The sequence below is a fragment of the Clavelina lepadiformis genome, chromosome 8 (genome assembly GCF_947623445.1).
Source record: "Clavelina lepadiformis chromosome 8, kaClaLepa1.1, whole genome shotgun sequence".
NCBI classification, from domain to species: domain Eukaryota; kingdom Metazoa; phylum Chordata; class Ascidiacea; order Aplousobranchia; family Clavelinidae; genus Clavelina; species Clavelina lepadiformis.
This window is the reverse complement of record NC_135247.1, coordinates 3559756-3580758: the sequence shown is the minus strand read 5'-3', so window position 1 is coordinate 3580758 and position 21003 is coordinate 3559756. Positions and strand designations below refer to the sequence as shown.

General features: G+C 35.1%; 3 protein-coding genes and 1 long non-coding RNA gene across 5 annotated transcripts; 1 reads left to right on the top strand and 3 right to left on the bottom strand.

Annotated features, from left to right (window-relative positions):
* Positions 1-41: 41 nt before the first annotated feature.
* On the bottom strand, positions 42-2395 carry LOC143469062 (sequestosome-1-like). 2 transcript variants are annotated; one of them, XM_076966618.1, is made up of 8 exons: positions 2080-2395; positions 1833-1982; positions 1419-1628; positions 1214-1289; positions 906-1100; positions 714-785; positions 570-605; positions 42-464 (listed from the first exon to the last, which is right to left on the bottom strand). In XM_076966618.1, the coding sequence occupies exons 1-8, from the start codon at positions 2194-2196 to the stop codon at positions 316-318; spliced, it is 1005 nt and encodes a 334-aa protein (XP_076822733.1). In that variant the 5' UTR covers positions 2197-2395; the 3' UTR covers positions 42-315. The 2 variants fall into 2 exon arrangements, with proteins under 2 accessions (XP_076822733.1, XP_076822732.1); XM_076966617.1 differs by having other exon boundaries at positions 1214-1292; positions 2080-2394.
* Positions 2396-4365: 1970 nt separating this feature from the next.
* LOC143469525 (intraflagellar transport protein 57 homolog) lies at positions 4366-6860 on the top strand. Its single transcript, XM_076967259.1, has one exon. It carries the CDS (start codon positions 5407-5409, stop codon positions 6667-6669), a length of 1263 nt encoding a protein of 420 aa, XP_076823374.1. The 5' UTR covers positions 4366-5406; the 3' UTR covers positions 6670-6860.
* A 6252-nt stretch (positions 6861-13112) lies between these two features.
* LOC143469454 (uncharacterized) lies at positions 13113-14764 on the bottom strand. Its single transcript, XR_013119114.1, has 3 exons — positions 13900-14764; positions 13522-13662; positions 13113-13371 (listed from the first exon to the last, which is right to left on the bottom strand). It is a non-coding gene; the product is annotated as an uncharacterized LOC143469454 (long non-coding RNA).
* A 4108-nt stretch (positions 14765-18872) lies between these two features.
* LOC143469453 (uncharacterized) lies at positions 18873-20757 on the bottom strand. Its single transcript, XM_076967146.1, has 4 exons — positions 20348-20757; positions 20062-20199; positions 19941-19970; positions 18873-19497 (listed from the first exon to the last, which is right to left on the bottom strand). Exons 1-4 carry the CDS (start codon positions 20440-20442, stop codon positions 19347-19349), a joined length of 414 nt encoding a protein of 137 aa, XP_076823261.1. The 5' UTR covers positions 20443-20757; the 3' UTR covers positions 18873-19346.
* Between the last annotated feature and the right edge of the window lie 246 nt (positions 20758-21003).

The window sequence follows — 21003 nt, the reverse complement described above, 5'->3', positions numbered from 1 at the left end:
CAACATTGTACTACAACAGCATTCGTTGATCAGACAAGATATAAAACCATGTAGTTTATATTTACAGCACAAATCATCAAAACTTATCTCATAACGATTGTAAAGGAAATCAACACCTAAACAGACTTGCAGTTACAAAGCAGAAAAGTGCCATTAAAATACAATACAGCATTCTTGTAAGTGCGGAAAAACAAATACACTTCTTATCCATTACACAGACCCATGTTTACCCCATTAAAATGCATGATAAAAGTACAATCAAGGCGCATTATTTACAGCGTTTCACATTAATCCAGTTAAAACGTGATGGGTAATCTAATCTTTCTGGCCTTGGGCTGGCTGCATTGCATCAAGTGCTTTGCTGATATTATAGTTGCTGGCTTTGAGCAGATTTGTAAGCCAACCTCCATAGTCGTTGAAGCCCATACTCAATAACTGATTGAGTGAATCACGTAATCGAGCATCTATACAACAAAGAAGATGATCAATTCGCATACTCTTTCAATTTGATAAGGAATTAATATCAAAGTTAATACCTAACATATCCAATATAAAATTATTTAATATACCTTCACCCACTTCCATTTTATCCGTACTTCCATCTCCTGAAGAAAAATATCGAAAATAAATAAATTGAAGTAAAAAAGTGTATGTACATTGTACACAATGATTATTAGCAAATATATCAGTAGTGACAATGAAATTTGACATACCTTGTGAAGTTGTTGCCTCAGCAGACTTTCCGTCTTTTTTAACAAAGGTCCATTCTGGATCTGAAGAATCACCTGCGATATTGTAAGAGGAAAAAGTTTTTTCAAAATTCATAGAAAAGATACAACATGGTAACGTTCACAAAATCATTTTGGTGCCATAACAAACAGTAAACTTCTATAAATGTAGTTTACTTTGATTTTGATCCTCATTTTCTTTCTTCTTTTCTTCACTGTTTGTTGAAGGTTTCTTCTCTTCCCGTGCTTCTTGTTGCTGTCCAGTGCATTTAGCCTTTTCTCCTTTGTGCTCAACATTTATATCAACGTCAATCCCAAAAGGTTGAAGAAAATCGGCAACCGCGTTACCAACATTCTTTAGGTAGCTTTGTCCTAAAATAATCTCAGTGATAGCTTACGAAGCAAACATAACTGAACAAGACTAACACACCAAGAGATGCTGAATCTCTGTAAACTTCTAAATGTAGGTACAAACTATAACTTACCATCAAAACCGGTCGCTGAATTTCCCCTTTGATTTGCACCTTCTCCAGAAGTTGAAGGTTTTTCTGCAGTAGACTGCTTCTAAAATATTTCATTTAAATGGTTTATGTTTAAAATTTCATGAAGGTAAGTTGCTATGAAATAATTAAATAACTGTGTTAACCAATAAAGCAGTGAATATTTAGATAAAATTATTACCGTACTTACATGTTCACTTTCAGTTTTATCAGCATTTGGTCCGAAGAATGGACACTTGCTGAAAACATTTGGATCAAACTGACCAAAGTGTGGATACCATTGTTGGAATCCTGGGTTTCCACCCCATCGTGGCCCACAACGCCCACGACCCTGTCTTCTTTCTGCCCCACAAGCATTACCAGGACTTTCACCTTCGGATGAGCCGCTGGATGAATGTTCCTAAATGTAATAATGAACATAAAGTGTTCCTGAAATAACATTTAACATGAACACTTCATACATGTATATATTCTTTACAAAATGAATGTTAAAATTTCAATTTTACATAAATCTAATTGAATTTTTTGGTTTTGCATCAACATAAATCAAATGTTACATAAATTTGTAACAAGTGGTAACATAAATTTTAAAACCAAAGCACACATTTATATATATCTTGAATAAATCTCCATTAAGTTGACTGAGAGCTTGCATGAGTTCCTCATCCGAATTAAACCAAATCAAATCACCATCTGAATCTATCCATTGAAGAGAAAAGTTGCTTTCTCCAAGATTAGGAAACACAGTTGAAACCTAAACAATAGTATCGATATAAAAATGAAAACTTTATCAGCAAATTCGCTGACAAAATATTTTACATAAATTTACAACTAACAATAAATGAAATCACCTTTCTTCGCAGATATTCATAGTTGCTGGAAACATCCTGATCGATGGCAAAGCGACGAATTTCTTTCGGCCTGCAAGGCTTATCATTGTACAAGAAAGCTTTGTATTGAAGTGACATTTTCCAGTCAGTCGATTCCTCAGAGTTTTTAATCTTTTTAAAATATGTCGATTCCTTAAGTTTCTTCAGCAACAAAGCACTCAGTTCTTGGTATACTATAGCTAGTAGCTGTGGCAAGTATCTACCAGAAGTAGTCAGTAAAACGTCTTAAACTCAAGCCAACGCTGTAAGTTAAAAGTAAAAGTTAGTGATGACAACTTGGCTTGGATATGTCATTAAATAGAAAAAAGTCTTTCTGGAAAATTCATTCTTCAATCAACCAGAAAGTTCGGTGGTGACATGTAAAAATTGAGACTTGCACCACTTCGAAAAATATCATACGCACAGTGACTCAACAATATCAGCAATCACATGACCAAACAAAAACAAATTTTTAGGGAATTACCCTTAAAACAAACTGTTGTAATTAATAGAAATCTCATTCGATAGAAGTGAAGTTTCATCACGGGTTATATTCAAATTTGGATCATAAATCGTTCATTACGATCTGTTTTTATTATAACAAATACCACAAACACATATATTAACTTAAAAAAATTCATAACCATTTCAACAAATCTTTTTTATTAATAGAATACTTAAAAATACAAAACTAAAAAAATGGAATATAGTAAGCCTACTATCTTTTAATACTTTTTAAAGCGTATGATTAGGACTGAAGCGTGCTAATAGAATGGGAGTGTGAACTTCAGAGGCTGGGTAAAATTGTTTTTAAGGCCTGGTGCAAAACTGTTAACAATCAAATAATATACCGGTATAACAAATGGAAAAAATTCCAAAAAGTAATTAACCAAAAACGAAACGATCATAAGCGAATTAGAAGAAGCAAATCGAACCAGCAGACTTGGGTAAAAGCACGCAACTTTTTAACTAATGGTTGTATTTTTAAATCTAATTTTCTAAACGAGAACAAAAAGTAGACAAAGGAAGACAAAAAATGCACTATTTATTTTTCTACTAATTGTTACACCTTACTTTTTTAGAAAGAAAACTGACAGATGATGAAAAGCGTAAGTATTTTCTTAAACCTGTAATGGAATGATTGGTTATTGTTGTTGAACTTGACTGTACCAGTCACTCCAATACAATCTTTGATTGTCTGAATGTTTATTGTCTTCGATATAATGAGTCTCAAGGCCGTTGTTTGCTTAATCAATCCTAGACTCGTCTGTTCAGCTAAAAGCTGATTGTCTTGTAAAGCCAACAAGCAGAGTTGTCTGACCTGACACTGAGCTTGTCTTAAATTGTACTGTTCAATAGTTTGCACAAATTGTTGATTGTATAAACTGGTTATATTGATTCTTCGTTGTACGATTACAAATTGACAGAACATTGGCACATCAACAGTATTTCATTTAACAGTTAATGTAATAGCATTGTGGCTTAGCTATATTCAACTGCATTAATTTGCTGATTGCTGATTATTCCCAGACTTGTTAATTCGTACTGTATCGCGCTAACAAACTTATTTTCGACAAACTGAACGCATACGAGAAAGGCAAAATATTACGTCACAACAATGGTACAGGAAATGATTGCGGGTCGTGTTACTCCTTGCTAAAACGACGCATAAGTATTAGAATTGTAAATCTCACATAATCTGTATATTAGTTTTGGTTATAATCACAATATTATCACAAACCGTTGTCGTCGATCAAACGTTGGTTTCAAAAGTCAATCCACGAAAAACATTTACTTTCAAAACATTTGAACCAACAGATGATTGAATTTAAGTCCTTTCATTTTCAACCAAAATACGTACATTTGTTGGATCTTCCCATGCTGAGTTTCTTTGGGTTTAATTGTCCTGAGTTAAATCAAATCGTCCGTGGGCTGAATCAACCTGGAACCGATTTTTGATATAAAACGAACTTGATTTTGCACTAACATATCTCTCACCATTATTATTTCTGATGCAACAGGTTTAGTAATTTGTTATTAAATTTGCAATTTACTTTATTTTTGCTCCATGGATTAAACTTGTGCAAAATTTTGTTCATTTTGTTAAGTGCTGGTACTGGGTAGACAACACAGTAAATAACATTTAGTGTCTATGTTTTGTTTACGCTATTTCAGAATACATGAAATATTGCCCCGCATATTTACTGGAAATTTCACTTACCTGTGTGCTAGGAAGTGTTGCTAAGTACTGTACGCTAAGTAATAATGTGTTATTTTTTAAATTTATAAAAACTGTCATTATTTAACCGAAAATATCGTACGTTGGAAGTTAGTTTTACATTTTCTTGTAAATGTAACGTAAATCCTATGACGTATTATCCTAAACTTAGCTTAAATCTAGCTCATATCTTCTAAGCTAAGCCGCTAATATAATCTAAAGGCAGCACCCATAGCCCATTTCAACGGCTGTCGGTTACCGAATTTGGAAAAAAGCTCCTTCGGTAAACGGCTAGCCGGTTACGCAATTGGTGTTATCTTACTTAGGTAAACGGCGGCCGGTGAAGTAGACACTTATTTTACCGGCCTTCGTTTACCAGTGTAAGAAAATACCGTATATGGCAATTTGGCTAAATTCTGTGAATTAAAATGTATGCTAATTTTCAACTTAAAACGACGTACTAATTTTTCCAAAGTGTAAATTAAACTTTTTAATTACTTTGAAGGTGTTGGGCTGTAGGCTATATTATTTATTCAATATACTGATAAATGTTGGTAAAATACTTATACTTTATTAGTGATACTCAATATACTGATCAAAATTTAAAAGCTGAGAGATGTCAGTTAAAAGTAGAACGTATTTGATATTGTATATATTGCTCTTTTGTGTCGCCTACACTAAAGGTACTTTACAAACTAGACCGTGTGACGATTGCCTCTGGAAACAAGTTGGCTAACCCCACTTTAGGCCAAATCCTAGAAACATGACGCTCCTAGAAATGAAAATATTTGTTGGTAATTTGTTTCAGTGCCACCTTTGTGCCTCATTAACTTGCATTTTAACTTTGTGACCTACTCTGATGTGTTACACTAGATATATTTCTTTTGCTTTATGTAGGATTTTTCTATGGTGGGACATATAAAATTATTATCTTGTAATAATATATGTTGTTTTTATCCCCAACTATTGCAGGAATGACCAAGACCAAATTATGTCACTAAGACGCCAACAAATTAGGAGTTTGAATAATTCTAATGCGTGAGTAATTCTAAAGTTTGTTTATTTTTATAGTGTATGTATGAAGGTTTGAAATGGCTGATGCTAGAAGAGGAGAAGATGATGAAAGAGGTCCTGGGGAAGTGTATCGCATGTTCGACATCATGTCGGATTTGATAGAAAAACTTAAATTGCTGAATTATGAGGAGCATTTCTTGAAGAAAAATAACATAAAAAGCATTGCACGACATTATTTTGCAATTTCTACAAATCCTGGTGAACAATTTTATGTATTTACATCACTTTGCGCATGGTTAATAAATGTTGCTGGAAGACCATTCGATATGCCGCAAGAATATGATGACCCAAATGCCACAATATCAAATATTCTTGACGAAGTCCGTCGGTTAGGTGTGGGTACGGATTTTCCCCCATCAAAGTTGAAGACTGGAAGTGGAGAGTTTGTGTGCTACATACTTGACCAGCTTGCAACTTGTGCACTTGAAAGTACCCAATTTTACTGGAACAAACCTGTTTATCCAGAAGAGGAGCAAAATGAAGATGAGAACATTGAGGTGGAAGACCAGGGTGAGCTTAAACTTGATGAAGTGGAGACAGAAGCTGTTAATGCCGCAGATGACTCAGATGAGGAAGGCGGTGGAGCTCCATTTTTTGATCTGGGATCATCTTTGTCTAAAACAGGCAAGTCTTTTCCAAAGCAGTCAGAAATAATGCATTCTACTACTAATGCTGATGATTGGAAGCTTGAAGTTGAGCGAGTCACTTCATCTCTTAAGGTCACAATACGAACTGACAATAAAGATTGGCGGAATCACACGGATCAAATGCACCAATACAAAGTAGGAATAGAGAAGTCATTGGCTGATGCAAAGCCACAACTGGATAAATTGCAGGAAGAAATTAAGAGAACATTGGAAAAAATAGCCAGTCGTGAAAAATACATCAACAATCAGTTGGAACAAAAAGTTCACGAATATCGCAGTGCACAAGATCGTTTGGCAGAAGCAAATGAGAAGTACAAGAAAGCAAGTGGTGGTGCTACTGAATACTCTCGTACTCTTGCTGAGCTTACAGAAGAATTGGAGGGAGTAAAATTGGAAATGGAAGAGCGTGGAAACAGCATGACAGATGGGGCGCCATTGGTAAAAATAAAGCAAACCCTCAGTAGGCTTAAAACCGAATCAATACAAATGGGCATAAGAATCGGTGTGATAGAACATGTCCTCATGCAAGCAAGAATGAGAGACAAGACATCTGACATAAACAAGTCTCACCTTACTCCAGGCCATGTGGACGCACTTGATGAAGATGCAGACAAAGACATTTTTATTCACTGAATGGTTTTAGAAGGCTGTTCCACTGCGTATATTTTATTGTGAATATACCAACGCTACATGCTGTAAACAGAATTTATTTTGTGAAAAAAGTATCCCAATGGAAATAGTATAATGTTTATTTGTAAAACTGTAGTTGTAAAACAAAGTAAATATCCTCATTATCCTCGAAATGAAATACCATTGTGCATTGAGTAATTGTGTTTACCGAAGTCTACTTGCAACAACCTAGCCAGTAACAGGTATTACTTATTGGGGAAAGTCCTGTATTTGTGCTAATTTGCAAAATACATACCAGGGTTCACACGTAAATCAGTAAAAAATGGACAAGCGTATGCTTTACCATTTACCATTGTGTTACACATGCGGGCACTTAAAAACGCGTTGAACGCAAACGGTAGCTCAAAAAGTGAAAAGTAAATTCGTAATGGGATCGTAGATATAAATGGAACCAAAATGTTTACAGGAATGCGATAAAGGTTAAAATAAGTCGTTAGGGTAAATCTCTTACTGCCATGTAATGTACGGTAACTTCCGGGTAAACAGCATTGGTAGCCTACTGATGTTTTAAAAATCATGGTTCATGTTTGGCGTTGTGTCTGCTTAAGATTGCGAATGCTAAAAACACAATCCGAAAGTAATGTTTCCCAGGGTACTATGACACTTTATCGAAAGACACTTTATCGAACGACACTTTATCGAACGACAGCTGATCGAAACGACAGATGATCGAACGACTCTTTATCGAACGACAGTTAATCGAACCGACACTTTATCGAACCGACAGCTGATCGAACGACACTTTATCGAACCGACAGTTGATCGAACGACACTTTATCGAACCGACAGTTCAAGCAAGATTTTTGCGTGTTTCTCAAACATTGAGACAATAAGCCATTGTGATGTGCGGTCTTTGTAATGGTGTACATTAATGAATTGTGATGTATATACCGCTGGTGCTTTCCCTAAAGCAACATCATTAAAGCGGATGATACAGCGAAAGTGCGTATGTCCAGAAGGAAACGGCTTGATGGATGAACTCCGCGTGACACCGAGGGGAGAAGCCTTCGTTTTCGAGGAAGACGATGAGAACGAATTCTATATGTTTGCGTCTCAAAAGAATCTGGATATACTGAACAACTGCGCTAATTGGTTTTGTGACGGTACATTTGATGTTGCCCCACTTGGATACCAGCTGTACACGATACACGCGCTGGTCGATGAAAATCGCACGGTGCCACTCGTATACACCGTTACCGAGAACTTCGCATAAAATGCTTCCAGGCACTGGCATTCGTTCCGCCTGAAGACGTTGTACAACGGTTCGAGGACTTCCTGGCCACGTTCAGTGACGACGATGAGCAGCACTTGTCTGAATACATTGACTATTTCGATTGTGTCGCAAGAATCGTCGTCAACCTCTATTTCCTATCCGGTGTTGGAATGTCTTCCACCGGGTTCAAGATGACCTTCCACGAACGAATAATAGTATTGAAGGATGGCACAATGCGTTCAGCAAGCGTGTCTCAATATCCCATACGACGCTTCGCAGACTCGTCAAAAAAATTAAGCGGGAACAAGGTTCCAACGAAATGTTAATTGAGCAATTGAGTGCTGGAATTGATGGCCCACCTCGGAAGAAGCGCTACGACGCTGTCAACCAACGGTTGAAGAACATAGTCGAAAATTATGACTCAACGAATATTGACATAAAAAATTATCTTCGAGCAATTGCACACAACTTGTAATTAAATGAATGCGATTGAAATGTGCACTTCGTCAGTTGTCGTGCTTTTAACAGTGCATATCGTCAGTTGTTTCGATAAATTGTGGATCTTTTAACCCTATCCTAACCAGGCTCGCGAGTTTACTAAAAAACTAGGTGTGGCCGACCCCGCACACACATTTGCAATCGTTAATTACTAGAAAACTATGCGTCGTAGACTGATGAGATTTTTACAGGTTAGTAGAAACATCATCTGGCTTCCTGTATACATCATAATTGTAAAACTAAAGAAAGTGAATTTAGTGTAAATTAGGTATTTCTAAAAGTGACACATTTCTAGAAATTCTTCTTGTTACGCCGCGCCCCCGCTGTGAGAAGAGAACGAAAGAGAATAGCTAGTCAAGTTATTGGTGCGTAAATGAGTAAACGAAAACGTTACGCTTCAATGCGGAGAGAGCAAAATTATATAAATATCACAATATCTCAAAAATTACAAAATCCAACTTTATCAAACAAACATGGACAGATAGCTGAACATTTTTTATGAAAAGTCACCAAATTTTAATTTTCTACAGCAAACAATGCAACTGTACGCCACGTTTTGCTATGATTGTGTGCGAGAGAAGCAACAGTCGATTCGATCAACTGTCGCTTTGATCAGCTGTCGGTTTGATAAAGTGTCGTTTGATCAACTGTCGGTTCGATAAAGTGTCGTTTGATCAACTGTCGGTTCGATAAAGTGTCGTTCGATCAACTGTCGTTTCGATCAGCTGTCGTTTCGATCAGCTGTCGTTCGATTAAGTGTCGTTCGATAAAGTGTCTTTCGATCAGGTGTCGCGTAACGGTTTCCCAGGTAATGAAGGCAGTTACCTGATACCACAAACCACATGTAATTTCCGAAAAAGAACTGTACCGGATTACCCCTACATACAAATTAATGTATTTTAACTTGGCATTCGGTCTCATTCTGCGATTTCCCTTTAGAAAATGAAAATGGATGTAGGCCTGTTTAAACTATTATGAAATCACAATCGAGTCGACTACAAACTGAGAAAGCTTTCAGAAAAGTTTCCGGCTTTAGATTTGTGCTTGTTACGGTAGCGGATAGTTGTAGTACAGTAACTAGTAGTTAGAAGGCGGTCAAAGTACATTATTCGAAAAGAAAAGTAATAGTCCACAATGAGGTTTGTTCGTTTTGCCAATACGTTTGTGTGTGACAGGTTTTTAGTTAGTTGGTATTTATTTTAGTCAAAGTTTTTCTCCAGGTAGACTTTGAAGACTATTTCCGGGGTAAGCCTAGTTTGAATTTGAACCGTAAAATTTCCGGTGTAGCTGTAGCGTTCACCACTCTGTCCGCTAGATAACGGCAGGACACCACGTTTATTTGCCCAAAGAATTATTGTTTTTTCTCTTCATTCCCTGTTCGCATTTCGAGTCAGTCGTCTTTTAAACAAGGAGGCATACAGACGCTCTTTTGAGACGTCTCTCCGCGTCTAGTCATGTTGTCTCCTCGTCATTTGTTTAATCTAAGTAAAAATTGTCACAGGAAATATCCCGATGTTTTTCGTAAACTACTATTTTTGTTGTAACTGTGTTACCTTAGCTGGACTCAGTTAAGTCGAGTCTTGTCATAATGATTGACCCTTTAGTGAAATCAAGTCATTTGAAGAAACAACTTAAGTATTAACGTAAGTCATTACATTACATACGTAGGCTATTACTGGTAATTACTAATTAGTGCTAATCATTGATCTTTCGTTTCCCAAGTTCCAATGCGTAAATATGGAAAGTAGTTATAGCGATGGCGTGTGGCTAGCTATATTAATGTTTTGGATTACATAAAGCCAAAGACTTTAATTGTTCTTTTAGAACTCCTTTTGTATATGTAACTTTTGACTCTTTTGCTTATGCCATCTCTATTATTTCTTTAAGTCAGCACAACATTCGTAAAGTCCAAATTCTTATATTTCAAAATGAAGCCGTCTTTAATTACATCAGAAGAAATTATCTGTACCATTTCCCAAAACTATACTTTTCGGAGAGAACTTTTCCAGGACATGAATCTTAGAAGAAGGGCGATTAAACCAAAATCAGTTCTAATTATCGTTTTTGCCATAGCCAATCAGCTAAAGCCACCAGTTCTACGTCACATATCGATGTGTCACAAAATATTTCCTTTGAAACTACTGTCTGAAGTCCAGCAAACAATTTACTTTTCAAGAATTAAATGTTTGAATGACATGATTAGCGAAAGACAATACAACTTTCTTAATAATATGCACAATTTGTAATTTGGTATAATGCCACACAGTTTTCGGAAAAGCGTTACAGGTTCCATTTACTCAATCACCAAATTCAGATAAAAAGCAAGGAAATGCTAAACATGATTGATTTATAGTTATACTGAAACACTGTGTTGTGCGTTTGTCTGTGTAATATACAGTGAGCGCAAGAAAGACATAGCTAGAGGCGGTAAATTACTACTGAGTTGCCAGATTATTATAAACTGATAGTTACTGTATAATGACTTTGGGCAATTTGTATCACACTATCACCAAACTTTATTTGAGTGTCTTTAGCTTTGATGCCTAAGGCGTAACAAGAAGAAAAGTTCTGCTCACAGTGTTATATAATAATAAATAACCCTTTGGCACAATACGGCATATAGAACGTATAGACGGTTGAAGTAAGGTGGTTGTCAAGTTATTTGTAACATTTGATAGAAAGTTTTGGAGATCTGGTGAACTGGTTTCATGAATTTATTTAAGCTCATTTAGTGCAATATTAAATGCTACCGCTTGTAACCAGATAAAATTGTGGTACAATTCTAAGTAAAACGTAACATTATTTTTGAATGGGCTGGTTAATGTCAAACATTCATTGCAACTTTAACATTTACCTGCGTCGATTATACTGCATACGTGTAAACAATGACGTCGCTAGGCGATATTTTTGTTTACTACAATTACAATATACCAATTCCTAAAATGGATTCTGGGTGAACATGACCAAAATCACATTAAGCATGGTTAGACTGTTACCTTTAACTGCGAAAGTTTAATTCCCAGCAGGAGTAATTAATATTTTTTAAAAAGCTAAATTTTTAAACAAAATTAAGTAGCCTAAATGTGTTTTAAAACACTGATTAGCCTACATGGATCTTAATAAGGCATGTATATAGGAGTTAGTAAGAAAAAATTTAGTTGAATAAACAATAAATCGGTGATTGATCTGAACGATAAAAGCACCAAGTTTAGTTTTTCTGGGGCAAATGGTATCCTATTTGGTAAAGATACAAATTAGCTTATAGCAATAACATACAGTACAAGCTACTATTAATACCTTTTCACCAGATACTGAGGATGAATACAATCATATTGATTGAAACCATTAGTAATATGAAAGTTAGTAATAGAGCCGTTGTCAACTCTGTAATCATTTAGCTGTATATAGTTTCGTTTGTCTACGGTCTTCTATAGGCAGGGTTGCCATCGGGCTGGACTCAAAAAAAAGGACGACTAGAAAACGAGAGAAGAATACTACCTTAAACAGTGCACAACAGGAAAAGGCAATCAATGTTCCTTGAAACGAAAAACGAGACGTTATTTGCATGTTCTTAATTTTGGTGTCTGTTTAGTACAAAATGGTTTAGTAACGGGGTCGAAATACCCAAAGTAGGAACCTCTGCCCGAAAAAGAAGACAAAAATAACCACGTAAGTGAAAATAAACAGGTTTCTTAGAAACAAGCACATTACTATTTTCTAAGACATTGTACTTGAAAATAAGCACAAATCTTAGAAATAAGCACGGAATAGTAACCTTGCTTATAATCCTACTATCGTGAAATACTTCCACTCGTATTCAACATCTCCAGCTTCTATCGCGCTTTTATTTGAAACCAAAAAACCAATTAGGCCTAAGACCTAAAATTTTACATGGAACTAAACTTACAAAAAAATAGCGTTTTTTATCCTGAGTTTTTTCTAATGATTGAACTTATATATAATAGTTGTTTTCGCTGTGATTCTCTAGCTATACTTCGAAAATTTTCCATTAATTAAGCTGTGAGGGATATTAGCATATTTTGTAAGCTGCGTTTGTGAAATACATTATCATTGAATTAAATATTACAAATGGATACATTGCAAAAGATCATATAAGGCAACCTTGTAACCAAGGTTACTATTCCGTGCTTATTTCTAAGATTTAAGCATATTTTCAAGTACAATGTTTTTATAAATATTAATTTGCTTATTTTTAAGAAATCTGCTTATTTTTAGGGCAGAGGTTCTTACTTTGGGTATTTGTATTTCGAACCCTTTACTATACAATTTTGTACCAAAGAGATACCAAAATTATAAACATGCAAATAGTGTCTCGTTTCATTTGTTTTGGAGCTTTGACTGTCTTCTCCTGCCCAGTCAGAAATTTATCTTTGGCCTAACTATGTGATATCTACCGCACATGTTAGGAACAAAGTTGGCCCAAGGTACGTCCGCCATTCAACAACCACAGATATATGTTAGAAAGAGGTCAGGAAATTTGACAATGGGCAATGCTTGGCCCAAGTATGGCGACCGATCATAAGCCTTACATAACCATGCAAGAGCCTGAGAAAAATTATCTTATTTTTTTCTCTGGGCCTAGTCTTTACCTGACATAAAACCCTTTCAGTAACATTACTAATAGCTACGATCATTTGCGGTTTAATGCAACGTATACGTTTTAAATGACATTTATTGAAAGTTTTACTTGACAAAAGCAAGAACGCAGGAAATTAGAAAATGAAACGAAGATAAAATACGAAGTAAAATAGGAATTCTTTATAGGTATTTCTTCCCCACTGCTGCAAGACTCGTCCTCTGGCAAAACGTCAGAAATGTTTCACTCTAATGCGGCTCTTTTGGTCGTTAGGATATTGTCACAGCAGTCTACTGCAGCCCTCTTTGCCCTCAAACCATCCCAATCTCCCACTTCACTAAATACAAACTGGTGTTAAACATTGACATTAGGTTTAGCATAGACTAAAAAATTACACATTTTCAAACATCTACAATAAACACACACGAACCAAGAATGAATGCCAGCAATTTTCAGCAATGATAACAGTAAATGGAAAAGTATTTACCTTTCATCATCAGTTCGTACAAGACTTAGGCTAATAGTGATCTTGTATTTTGGTTACATTCCTCATCTGGCTCACTGGACAGCACACTGGTTGAGCACTGCTGCGTAGTATACGCTAATCGGCAGCACTTTTCATACAAATCTAATAAAAATAATGGAACAGGTAGTCTAAGTCTCGTTAATCTAAATGAGTTTACACAAAAAGGTTTGCTTCGGGTAAAATGATATTTCTGTGATGTTTTGTTTCTCCTGTTAGCGAGTTACATGCTACAAGATTACAAAACCTCAGAAAAATGTCTCAGTAATGCCAACTAAACAATATTTGTATTACCTGCGTATAGTCATACACAACAATTAATACTTAGGCCTATGTACTCACTTGACTGACACAATACATTGCAGCTAAATAACTTCCAATTCATACTAAATTGGCTGGGATTAAACTGATTTGCTAACACAAAGAACTGGGGGTTAACTTACAAGCACTAGCGCTAACTAACACTAGCAAACAAGTCACGGCTCATCAGATCTAAGGACAGGAATTCAAAACAAAGAAAAAGAATTCCCATGAGGCTAGATTTCGTAAAAAAAGCGCGGAATAAATCAATGCCACGCGATTGGTCAATCGGAAAGACCTCATTGGTAGAACTATGGGTAGAGTGATGACGTAGAAACTCTTCGGCGTAAAGAGAACAACTATAGTGGTTTGCGATTTGGTCGCCATGTTGAAAATGAATATTGTGTACGAGCTGTTGAAAGCGTGGCAGTGAGTTCGGTTTCATAACTACAAATGATTCCAAAAGGAACAATTTTGCGTTTTTACATAAAATTTCGAAAATGTACGTTCCATCTTATAATAATAATTTATAATTAAGTTAACCGGTTAATTGTTCTACTTGCGCCTTGCATTTTATCGCGACTTATTGTAATATCGAACCACCACAATTATCATTACAATACAGTACCTACTGTGTGATCATTATCATATCATAGCTTACAATTTTCACACCTACAATGTTGGTAATCATCTATAGTCCATATACAATTAATTGTTTCCAATTACCTGGTAGGCTTACAGTGACATGCAGAAATAAGGTCTTTCAAGTTTGGTAAAAGGATACGTAAATAACAATCCAATATTTTTGATAAAACGTAGGCCTACATAAAAAATTTCGATTTTTATACCAACATTATGCAAGAAAATCTTACTTGACGCAAGGTTTAGAAAAGTACCATGAACCATCGATGGGCTGTTTATGATAAACTAGGATATATGTAAGATTATGTAACTCTTTCTTACTAACAAACATATTACATACATAATCTGTTATAATCAGACATAAGTGATCAATTGGCCATACATAATCTGGTATAATTTCCGACTGGGTGTTGTGCACTGTTTAAGGTGGTATTCTTCTTTCGTTTCCTAGTTGTCCTTATTTTTGAGTCCAAACCGATGACAACCCCCTGCCTATAACGCTTTATCCCAGCAAAGCATTTATAAAAGGTGTGTCAATTATTTATATTTTGCATGTAGCATCCTTTACTGATGTGCACGTTGCTTTTATTCTACTTGGGCTTATGATGTAAAAACACCGCCACAATATAGCGCAATTGAGCAATAAAATTGCCATGGGGATGGTTCTTTTGTTTTTCTGCTTGCAAATCTTTTTTTGATAAATCGTTGTTGTAGGAGAAACCACCTTTGGATGTGAATCATTTGAAGGGAATGATAGGCGATAAGATTGTTATGACTTACTGTCATAATTTAAACGTGCTGGCATGATGTTGCGCCAAAAATGTGTATAGAAAGCTACAAAATCTGCTTACGCGTACTTTAGAGGCACGAAAATGCAGACATGCTTTGCTTGTAAATTTAGAAATTGTGCAATATTATGTATGAATTTCGGCACACATTTCAATATTCTCATGTGTGTACAAAACTTCAACGTTCAAATGTGCTTTACAGTTTCAAACAATACGGTAGACTTGATCTCACACATGCTTACTTGTTGATGTTGTCTGAACTGTGTTAACCAAATTTTCTTAGTAAAACAAAAACAGGATATAGTTTGGCACTCTGAAGGTTAACTTTTATTTATACTTTTCTTATCACAGACAAATGCCAGACAAATATTTTCGGTGGTTGGGTATGCGAACATGGTCTATCGTCGAAGCACAGCGACGCACATTGTTGTTAATAAACAAGATTTGTCACGCAATATGTTTCAGTTTACGGTTAATACACGATTTGAACGTTGGAGAAATGCCTCGTCGTTACGGTACATTGTGCTTATCTTACCGGGATTTACGAGGAATGTTTTCTTTAATCGTAATAATTTAGAACGCCTTTACGTCAAACCATTCCAGTAAATTCCGAGAAGCATGACTCCACATTTCGATCTTTATCGTTTATTTTTACCGCCGGCGTTATTCCTTTGCCAAAACATCCATCGCAAATCTCACGTTGCATGGATAAAAAAGGAGGTCCGATTCCAACTGATGCTTCAAAAAACAAATACCGGTAACATATTTCTTTTTTGTTGATCATAATTTCACTCATTGGCAAAGGTTTGTTGTGAGGATTGTCATGACCATTCACCATAGGGAAATTCGTGTTGCCGCTTGAAGAGAGTGACTGTGGCGTATATACAGTAATATAGAAAAATGGGATATATATTAAAAATAATTGAAACCGGTTGAGACATAGCCATAAATTTATCAAGCGTAGTCATAAATATTTTGTTATGTATTTCGATGCCGTTGCATTATACTGTGTACTGTTACTTCAAATACAGTTGGTCAAGGCGAACTTATTATCATTTTTCTAGTGACAGTAAAATTGCTTAATTTTTAATCTAATTGATGGGTAGTTCTGCATAATATACTCTCGTTTATTCTAAGTGATTCTTGTTCATTTAAATTTTGAAGTCTTTACTTTGTCTGTTTTCATTTACTTTTAAGCCAAAGTTGTTGTACAAACAATTACAAAGCCACCAGTCCGAACGGCATTTTTGTATGTAGTAAATTACATGGTGTTTAGTGGCGTATCTGTATACTGTACTCATACCGAAAACATTATAATTTTAGGCCGTCGGTTCGTGCGTTATCTTCCATCGCTATCCTTGATATCGATAGTGTCAAATACTTTTTAGGCTTCAAGGTTGTAACACGTTTTGCAATTTTGAGTGCTATCACGACGGCTTTTTTGCGGTTCTGTTCAGCACGTTTTGTGGTTTTGATTGTTTTTGCAGTTAATAACGCTGTTCCTGTGAAACGCAAAACAAAAAGCATTGCTTTTCCGTTAAATGTTAGTTGTAATGATGTAATCTCTATCGTCAGAGAAAATGCACTTTGCCAAATACCATTTTACAAGTTTCTTAGCTTTTTACACTATCGTAAAGTTTATTTACTCCTTTGGTAAAATGATTTCTAAAAATAGTAATAATTTCTTAACTAAGTTATTCAGAACTCGCAATTGTAGTAATGCTGAGTAAAAATAATTAGTATTAAGGTATAGTATTCTAAGTCCAGATAATTTCCTGACTTGTCATCAATATACAACTTCTAGTTGTGGTATTACGTATTGGTTAGTTTTGAATTAATTTGAAGTTTCATGCTTTAACGATTACATTTATTGTCACTTGTATCCCTTGTAGGTTGTATCCTTTGTATGGTATTTTTCTGCATATTGATTAAGTAAACTATGGATTTTTTATTTAATGCCTTTTCTGACTGGATTTTAGGAAACCTTGAACCATTTCTTTGCTTTTATTTTGTTTAAATAAAACGCATATCATTTTTATAAACTCTTCTTCTGGATTTCGTTTTACTATAGGTAACTTTTTGAGCTCTTTGCTTTAAAATCGTGGACATTTCAAGACGAGTTATGAATTTTGAGTGTTGTTTATAAGTTTCTAGATCGTAAGTTTCTACGAATGTAAAAAACTGTAATTGTATTTTAGAAACAGTATGTGGTTAATATTTTTCATTTAGCTTTATCTCCATTTAGTTTGTCTTATGTGCATATATTTTTCGGATTTGCGCGGTGAGTTACGTCACTGATCGGTTAATTCAAAGACGAAGTGATAATTTAATTAAAATGTAGCGATATTCGGAGTTACTCATCATTCGAGACCATCAGAGACTTAGCTTATCGTACAATCCGAATAGGATTAACACTCCTCACTTATTTATGATACTCTTAACCAAACGTTACTTCTTACTCGACGTCTGTCGCTGATAAATTTCTAAATTAAGTTGGCTTTTGCATTTTCTCAAACTCGTTTGGCCTGTTTGATGAAGATTTCTCCGAAATGTTTGTTGAAAGTTTTTGACATTTTCTTCCTGAGTAACATTTAACGCAACCGTAAAAAGAATATTTGCTTGACCTGTAAGGTATTTTCTTTTCCTCGTAAACAAGCTAGTTGTTTAGTGATTGTGTGAGAAGGTAAGTACAACTATCTCGCGACCATGTTAATGGGACACCCACTTCTTGAGTTTTTGTAAAACAAAACTGTATTGATCAAGAAAATTATTATTGCTTTGTGCTAACCCTGGAAATATCGTACTTTTTCAATCTTTTCTAAAGATGACAATATAATGGATAGTGACCGTAACTTAATATCAAATAACGTTTTGTAATCCAGTTACCAGCAATTTGAACTGAATTGCAAACATGTGCCAAGGGCACGTCTCATTTTCAAATGTGCGTAATACGTTGAAATGTACACTTCCTACAGATACACAATCCTAGGTTTTCGCTTGAGGTATGTTTATGTATCTTTTTGTTTCATGCCGATATTTGCGAAAATTGAACTGGTTAAAATTTAAAAAGCGATCTGAGTCTGTTATTTGGAATAACTCAGCTTTGCTATCCAAAGATTTCTGTTTATAATTACCGTTATACCATGGTAGATTGAATGCTGATTAGAAGCCGGCAGACGCTAAAACTCGCACTTGGCACGCAAATAGTATTCCTGGAATGACTTATCTACTTGCCGCGAGGCTATTTGTCTTTCCTGGGTTGATCAGACAACGATAAAGTTATTAATTAATAACTAAACGCTTAACCACACATACATATCTTATACATAATCTAAGTTAGAAAACCCTATTATTCGCACTTTTATGAGTAGGATTTTCTGGCAGTGTCGTTGATTGCAATGCGTTTTCAAGAATACAGGTTTTTTATGTCGTCTTGATTTTTATAATTTGCCAGTGCGAAGATGTAAATTTTATTATTAATCTGGCAATGTATGCTAGATTTTAGTTCTTAATATATGCAACATGTAAATAGCCGGCATTTCTGATTTTCAATACAAAATGTGCAGTAACATTGTACATTTACAATTTTACATAGTCGTACTTTTACAAGTTTATTTCACTATAGGCTTGTAGATGTATACAAATACGGAAATTGTACGCAAAATGTTAAAATGTAGTACGCCTACAAAAACAGCACAGTATTTTACGTATTTCTGCCATAATCTTTCAGCAAACGTAGTCATCTTAATAATGAAATTACTAAGAAGCCTAACACCTTGCCTTTTAATCTTGCTGGCGTAGATCATTAAAAACGTTAGGCTGTCGTAACAAGCACATAAGCTATACGTGCATACAATTTCATAATATATAACTATACATATACATTTTCAAAGGTGCACATAACGCGAAACGTATTGGAAATATATGCGTAAATTAAACCGTTTTAAAAAAACTGTCTACTCGAATTTTTTTAAATAGAGTATCAAGGTTTTTATGACCGCGGATCTAGGTATAAGCAAGATGGGGTTAGTGATTCTAAGCAAAGATTCTCGACTTCTGTCAATTCTCTTCATTACAAATTCTTTGTATGCTCAGTAGGACTTTTTGGAAGCGTTCTTCGCATTTCCTACGGTAATGCATAGACCAAGCCCTGCTCCATCCGTCAGTTGTTGGGCACAGGCGCAAGCATCTAGCTTCTGAACATACGCACCTAACAAAACAAATATGTTTGAAAAAATTTGTGTTGTAAAAATGTTTCAAAACTTCATACAATGTAGGTGAATGAAAATGGAATCTACAGAGCATTATCTTAGAAAAGGCGTCATCATCCTGAATGCAAAATAAAAAATAAAGTTGAAGTGTAGCTTGAAAAAAATATGTTTTGTTGGAGAAGGTCCAATTAAAATGTACGTTGATTGCACTCAAATATTATCGCATTTAAAGTTATATTTCTCCAGCATTTGGTTGAATTCTACGGTTTACTTCATTGTATCTTTGCTTTTCAGATGTTTCATCGCTTTAAATCGTAGAAATACAGTTTGTAAACGAAAAATGTCACCAGTTTGAATTTTTATCATTACTGTTATAAATGAATGAATGTGATTGTGTTTTAACTTTCAAAGTCAACAATCAACTTAAATTTTTCATACTTACATCAATGCGTTATTTGAAGTTTCTCGAACCCTGAAAAATGATTTCAAAAAAATGACAATGAACTAGCTAATAGTGAACGACAAAATACAGTTAAGTTTTCCATAGTTTTCATGGTTCTTACCGTTTCTGGGATTTCTGCTGCAGTTGGTGCAACTGGCCTTTTCTCAGAGAATGTGGAGCCGAAGGCAGGATATTTGTTTGCGAGGACTGGCGTTTGAACGGCATATGACTATCTTGGAGTTGGACGCTTCTCAAATTTCTGCATTACAAAGGCCTAATTTAAATAAAGTGTTTTTGTAAAATATATTGCATAAAATGTTCCATGCACAGCTTTTTTAATGTTTGCAAAGTTTTTAAATACATTGTTTTGTTTCGGTATCTACACTATACAAGTAAATGGTGCTCACGGTATCTTAATAAAGGCTGAGTCAGCTGCCAAGCTGAGGATTAGAAAAAAATAAAAGTTTCGTGATATCCACTTGATAATGTAAAAGATTTCCATTAAATTGATTCCTCGCAATATCTTGATAGTTTATTTATCAATTGTGATCCTATTTGTAACGATATGATCAAACAACTATAACAATAAGATATAGGCTCCATTATTTTATATATAACTGCGCATTGGTTCTTAATGTCTGCATAGACCTCCATCACTTGTTTCGATGGCATCATCATTGCATTTTATGTCCCGTCATGTTCCGAATATCTGTAGCTAAATTCAACATAAAAAGTTAACTCTTTTCTTTCGTCTCCCATGAGAGTCAAACAGACACGTCTCTTTTGAGGCGTGAACCATTTGCCTAGCAATTTATATGTCTATTACGTCAACAAGAAGAAAAAGTTAAGAACTTTTGGAAATTTTACCTCATGCGGCACCACCGTTTCGACCTTTTTTCGTACAAATTAGCACTAGTTCTTCTTCCTTTGATGCACGTTGATGCTTCACCGAGATATTTAGCCGTACCATTTAGTTTAATCTCCCTTTTTCGTTCACAATCAAGTATTATGGAAAATTATCATAAATACGCTTCCTATAGTTCGCTCATAAGAGCTTTACTCC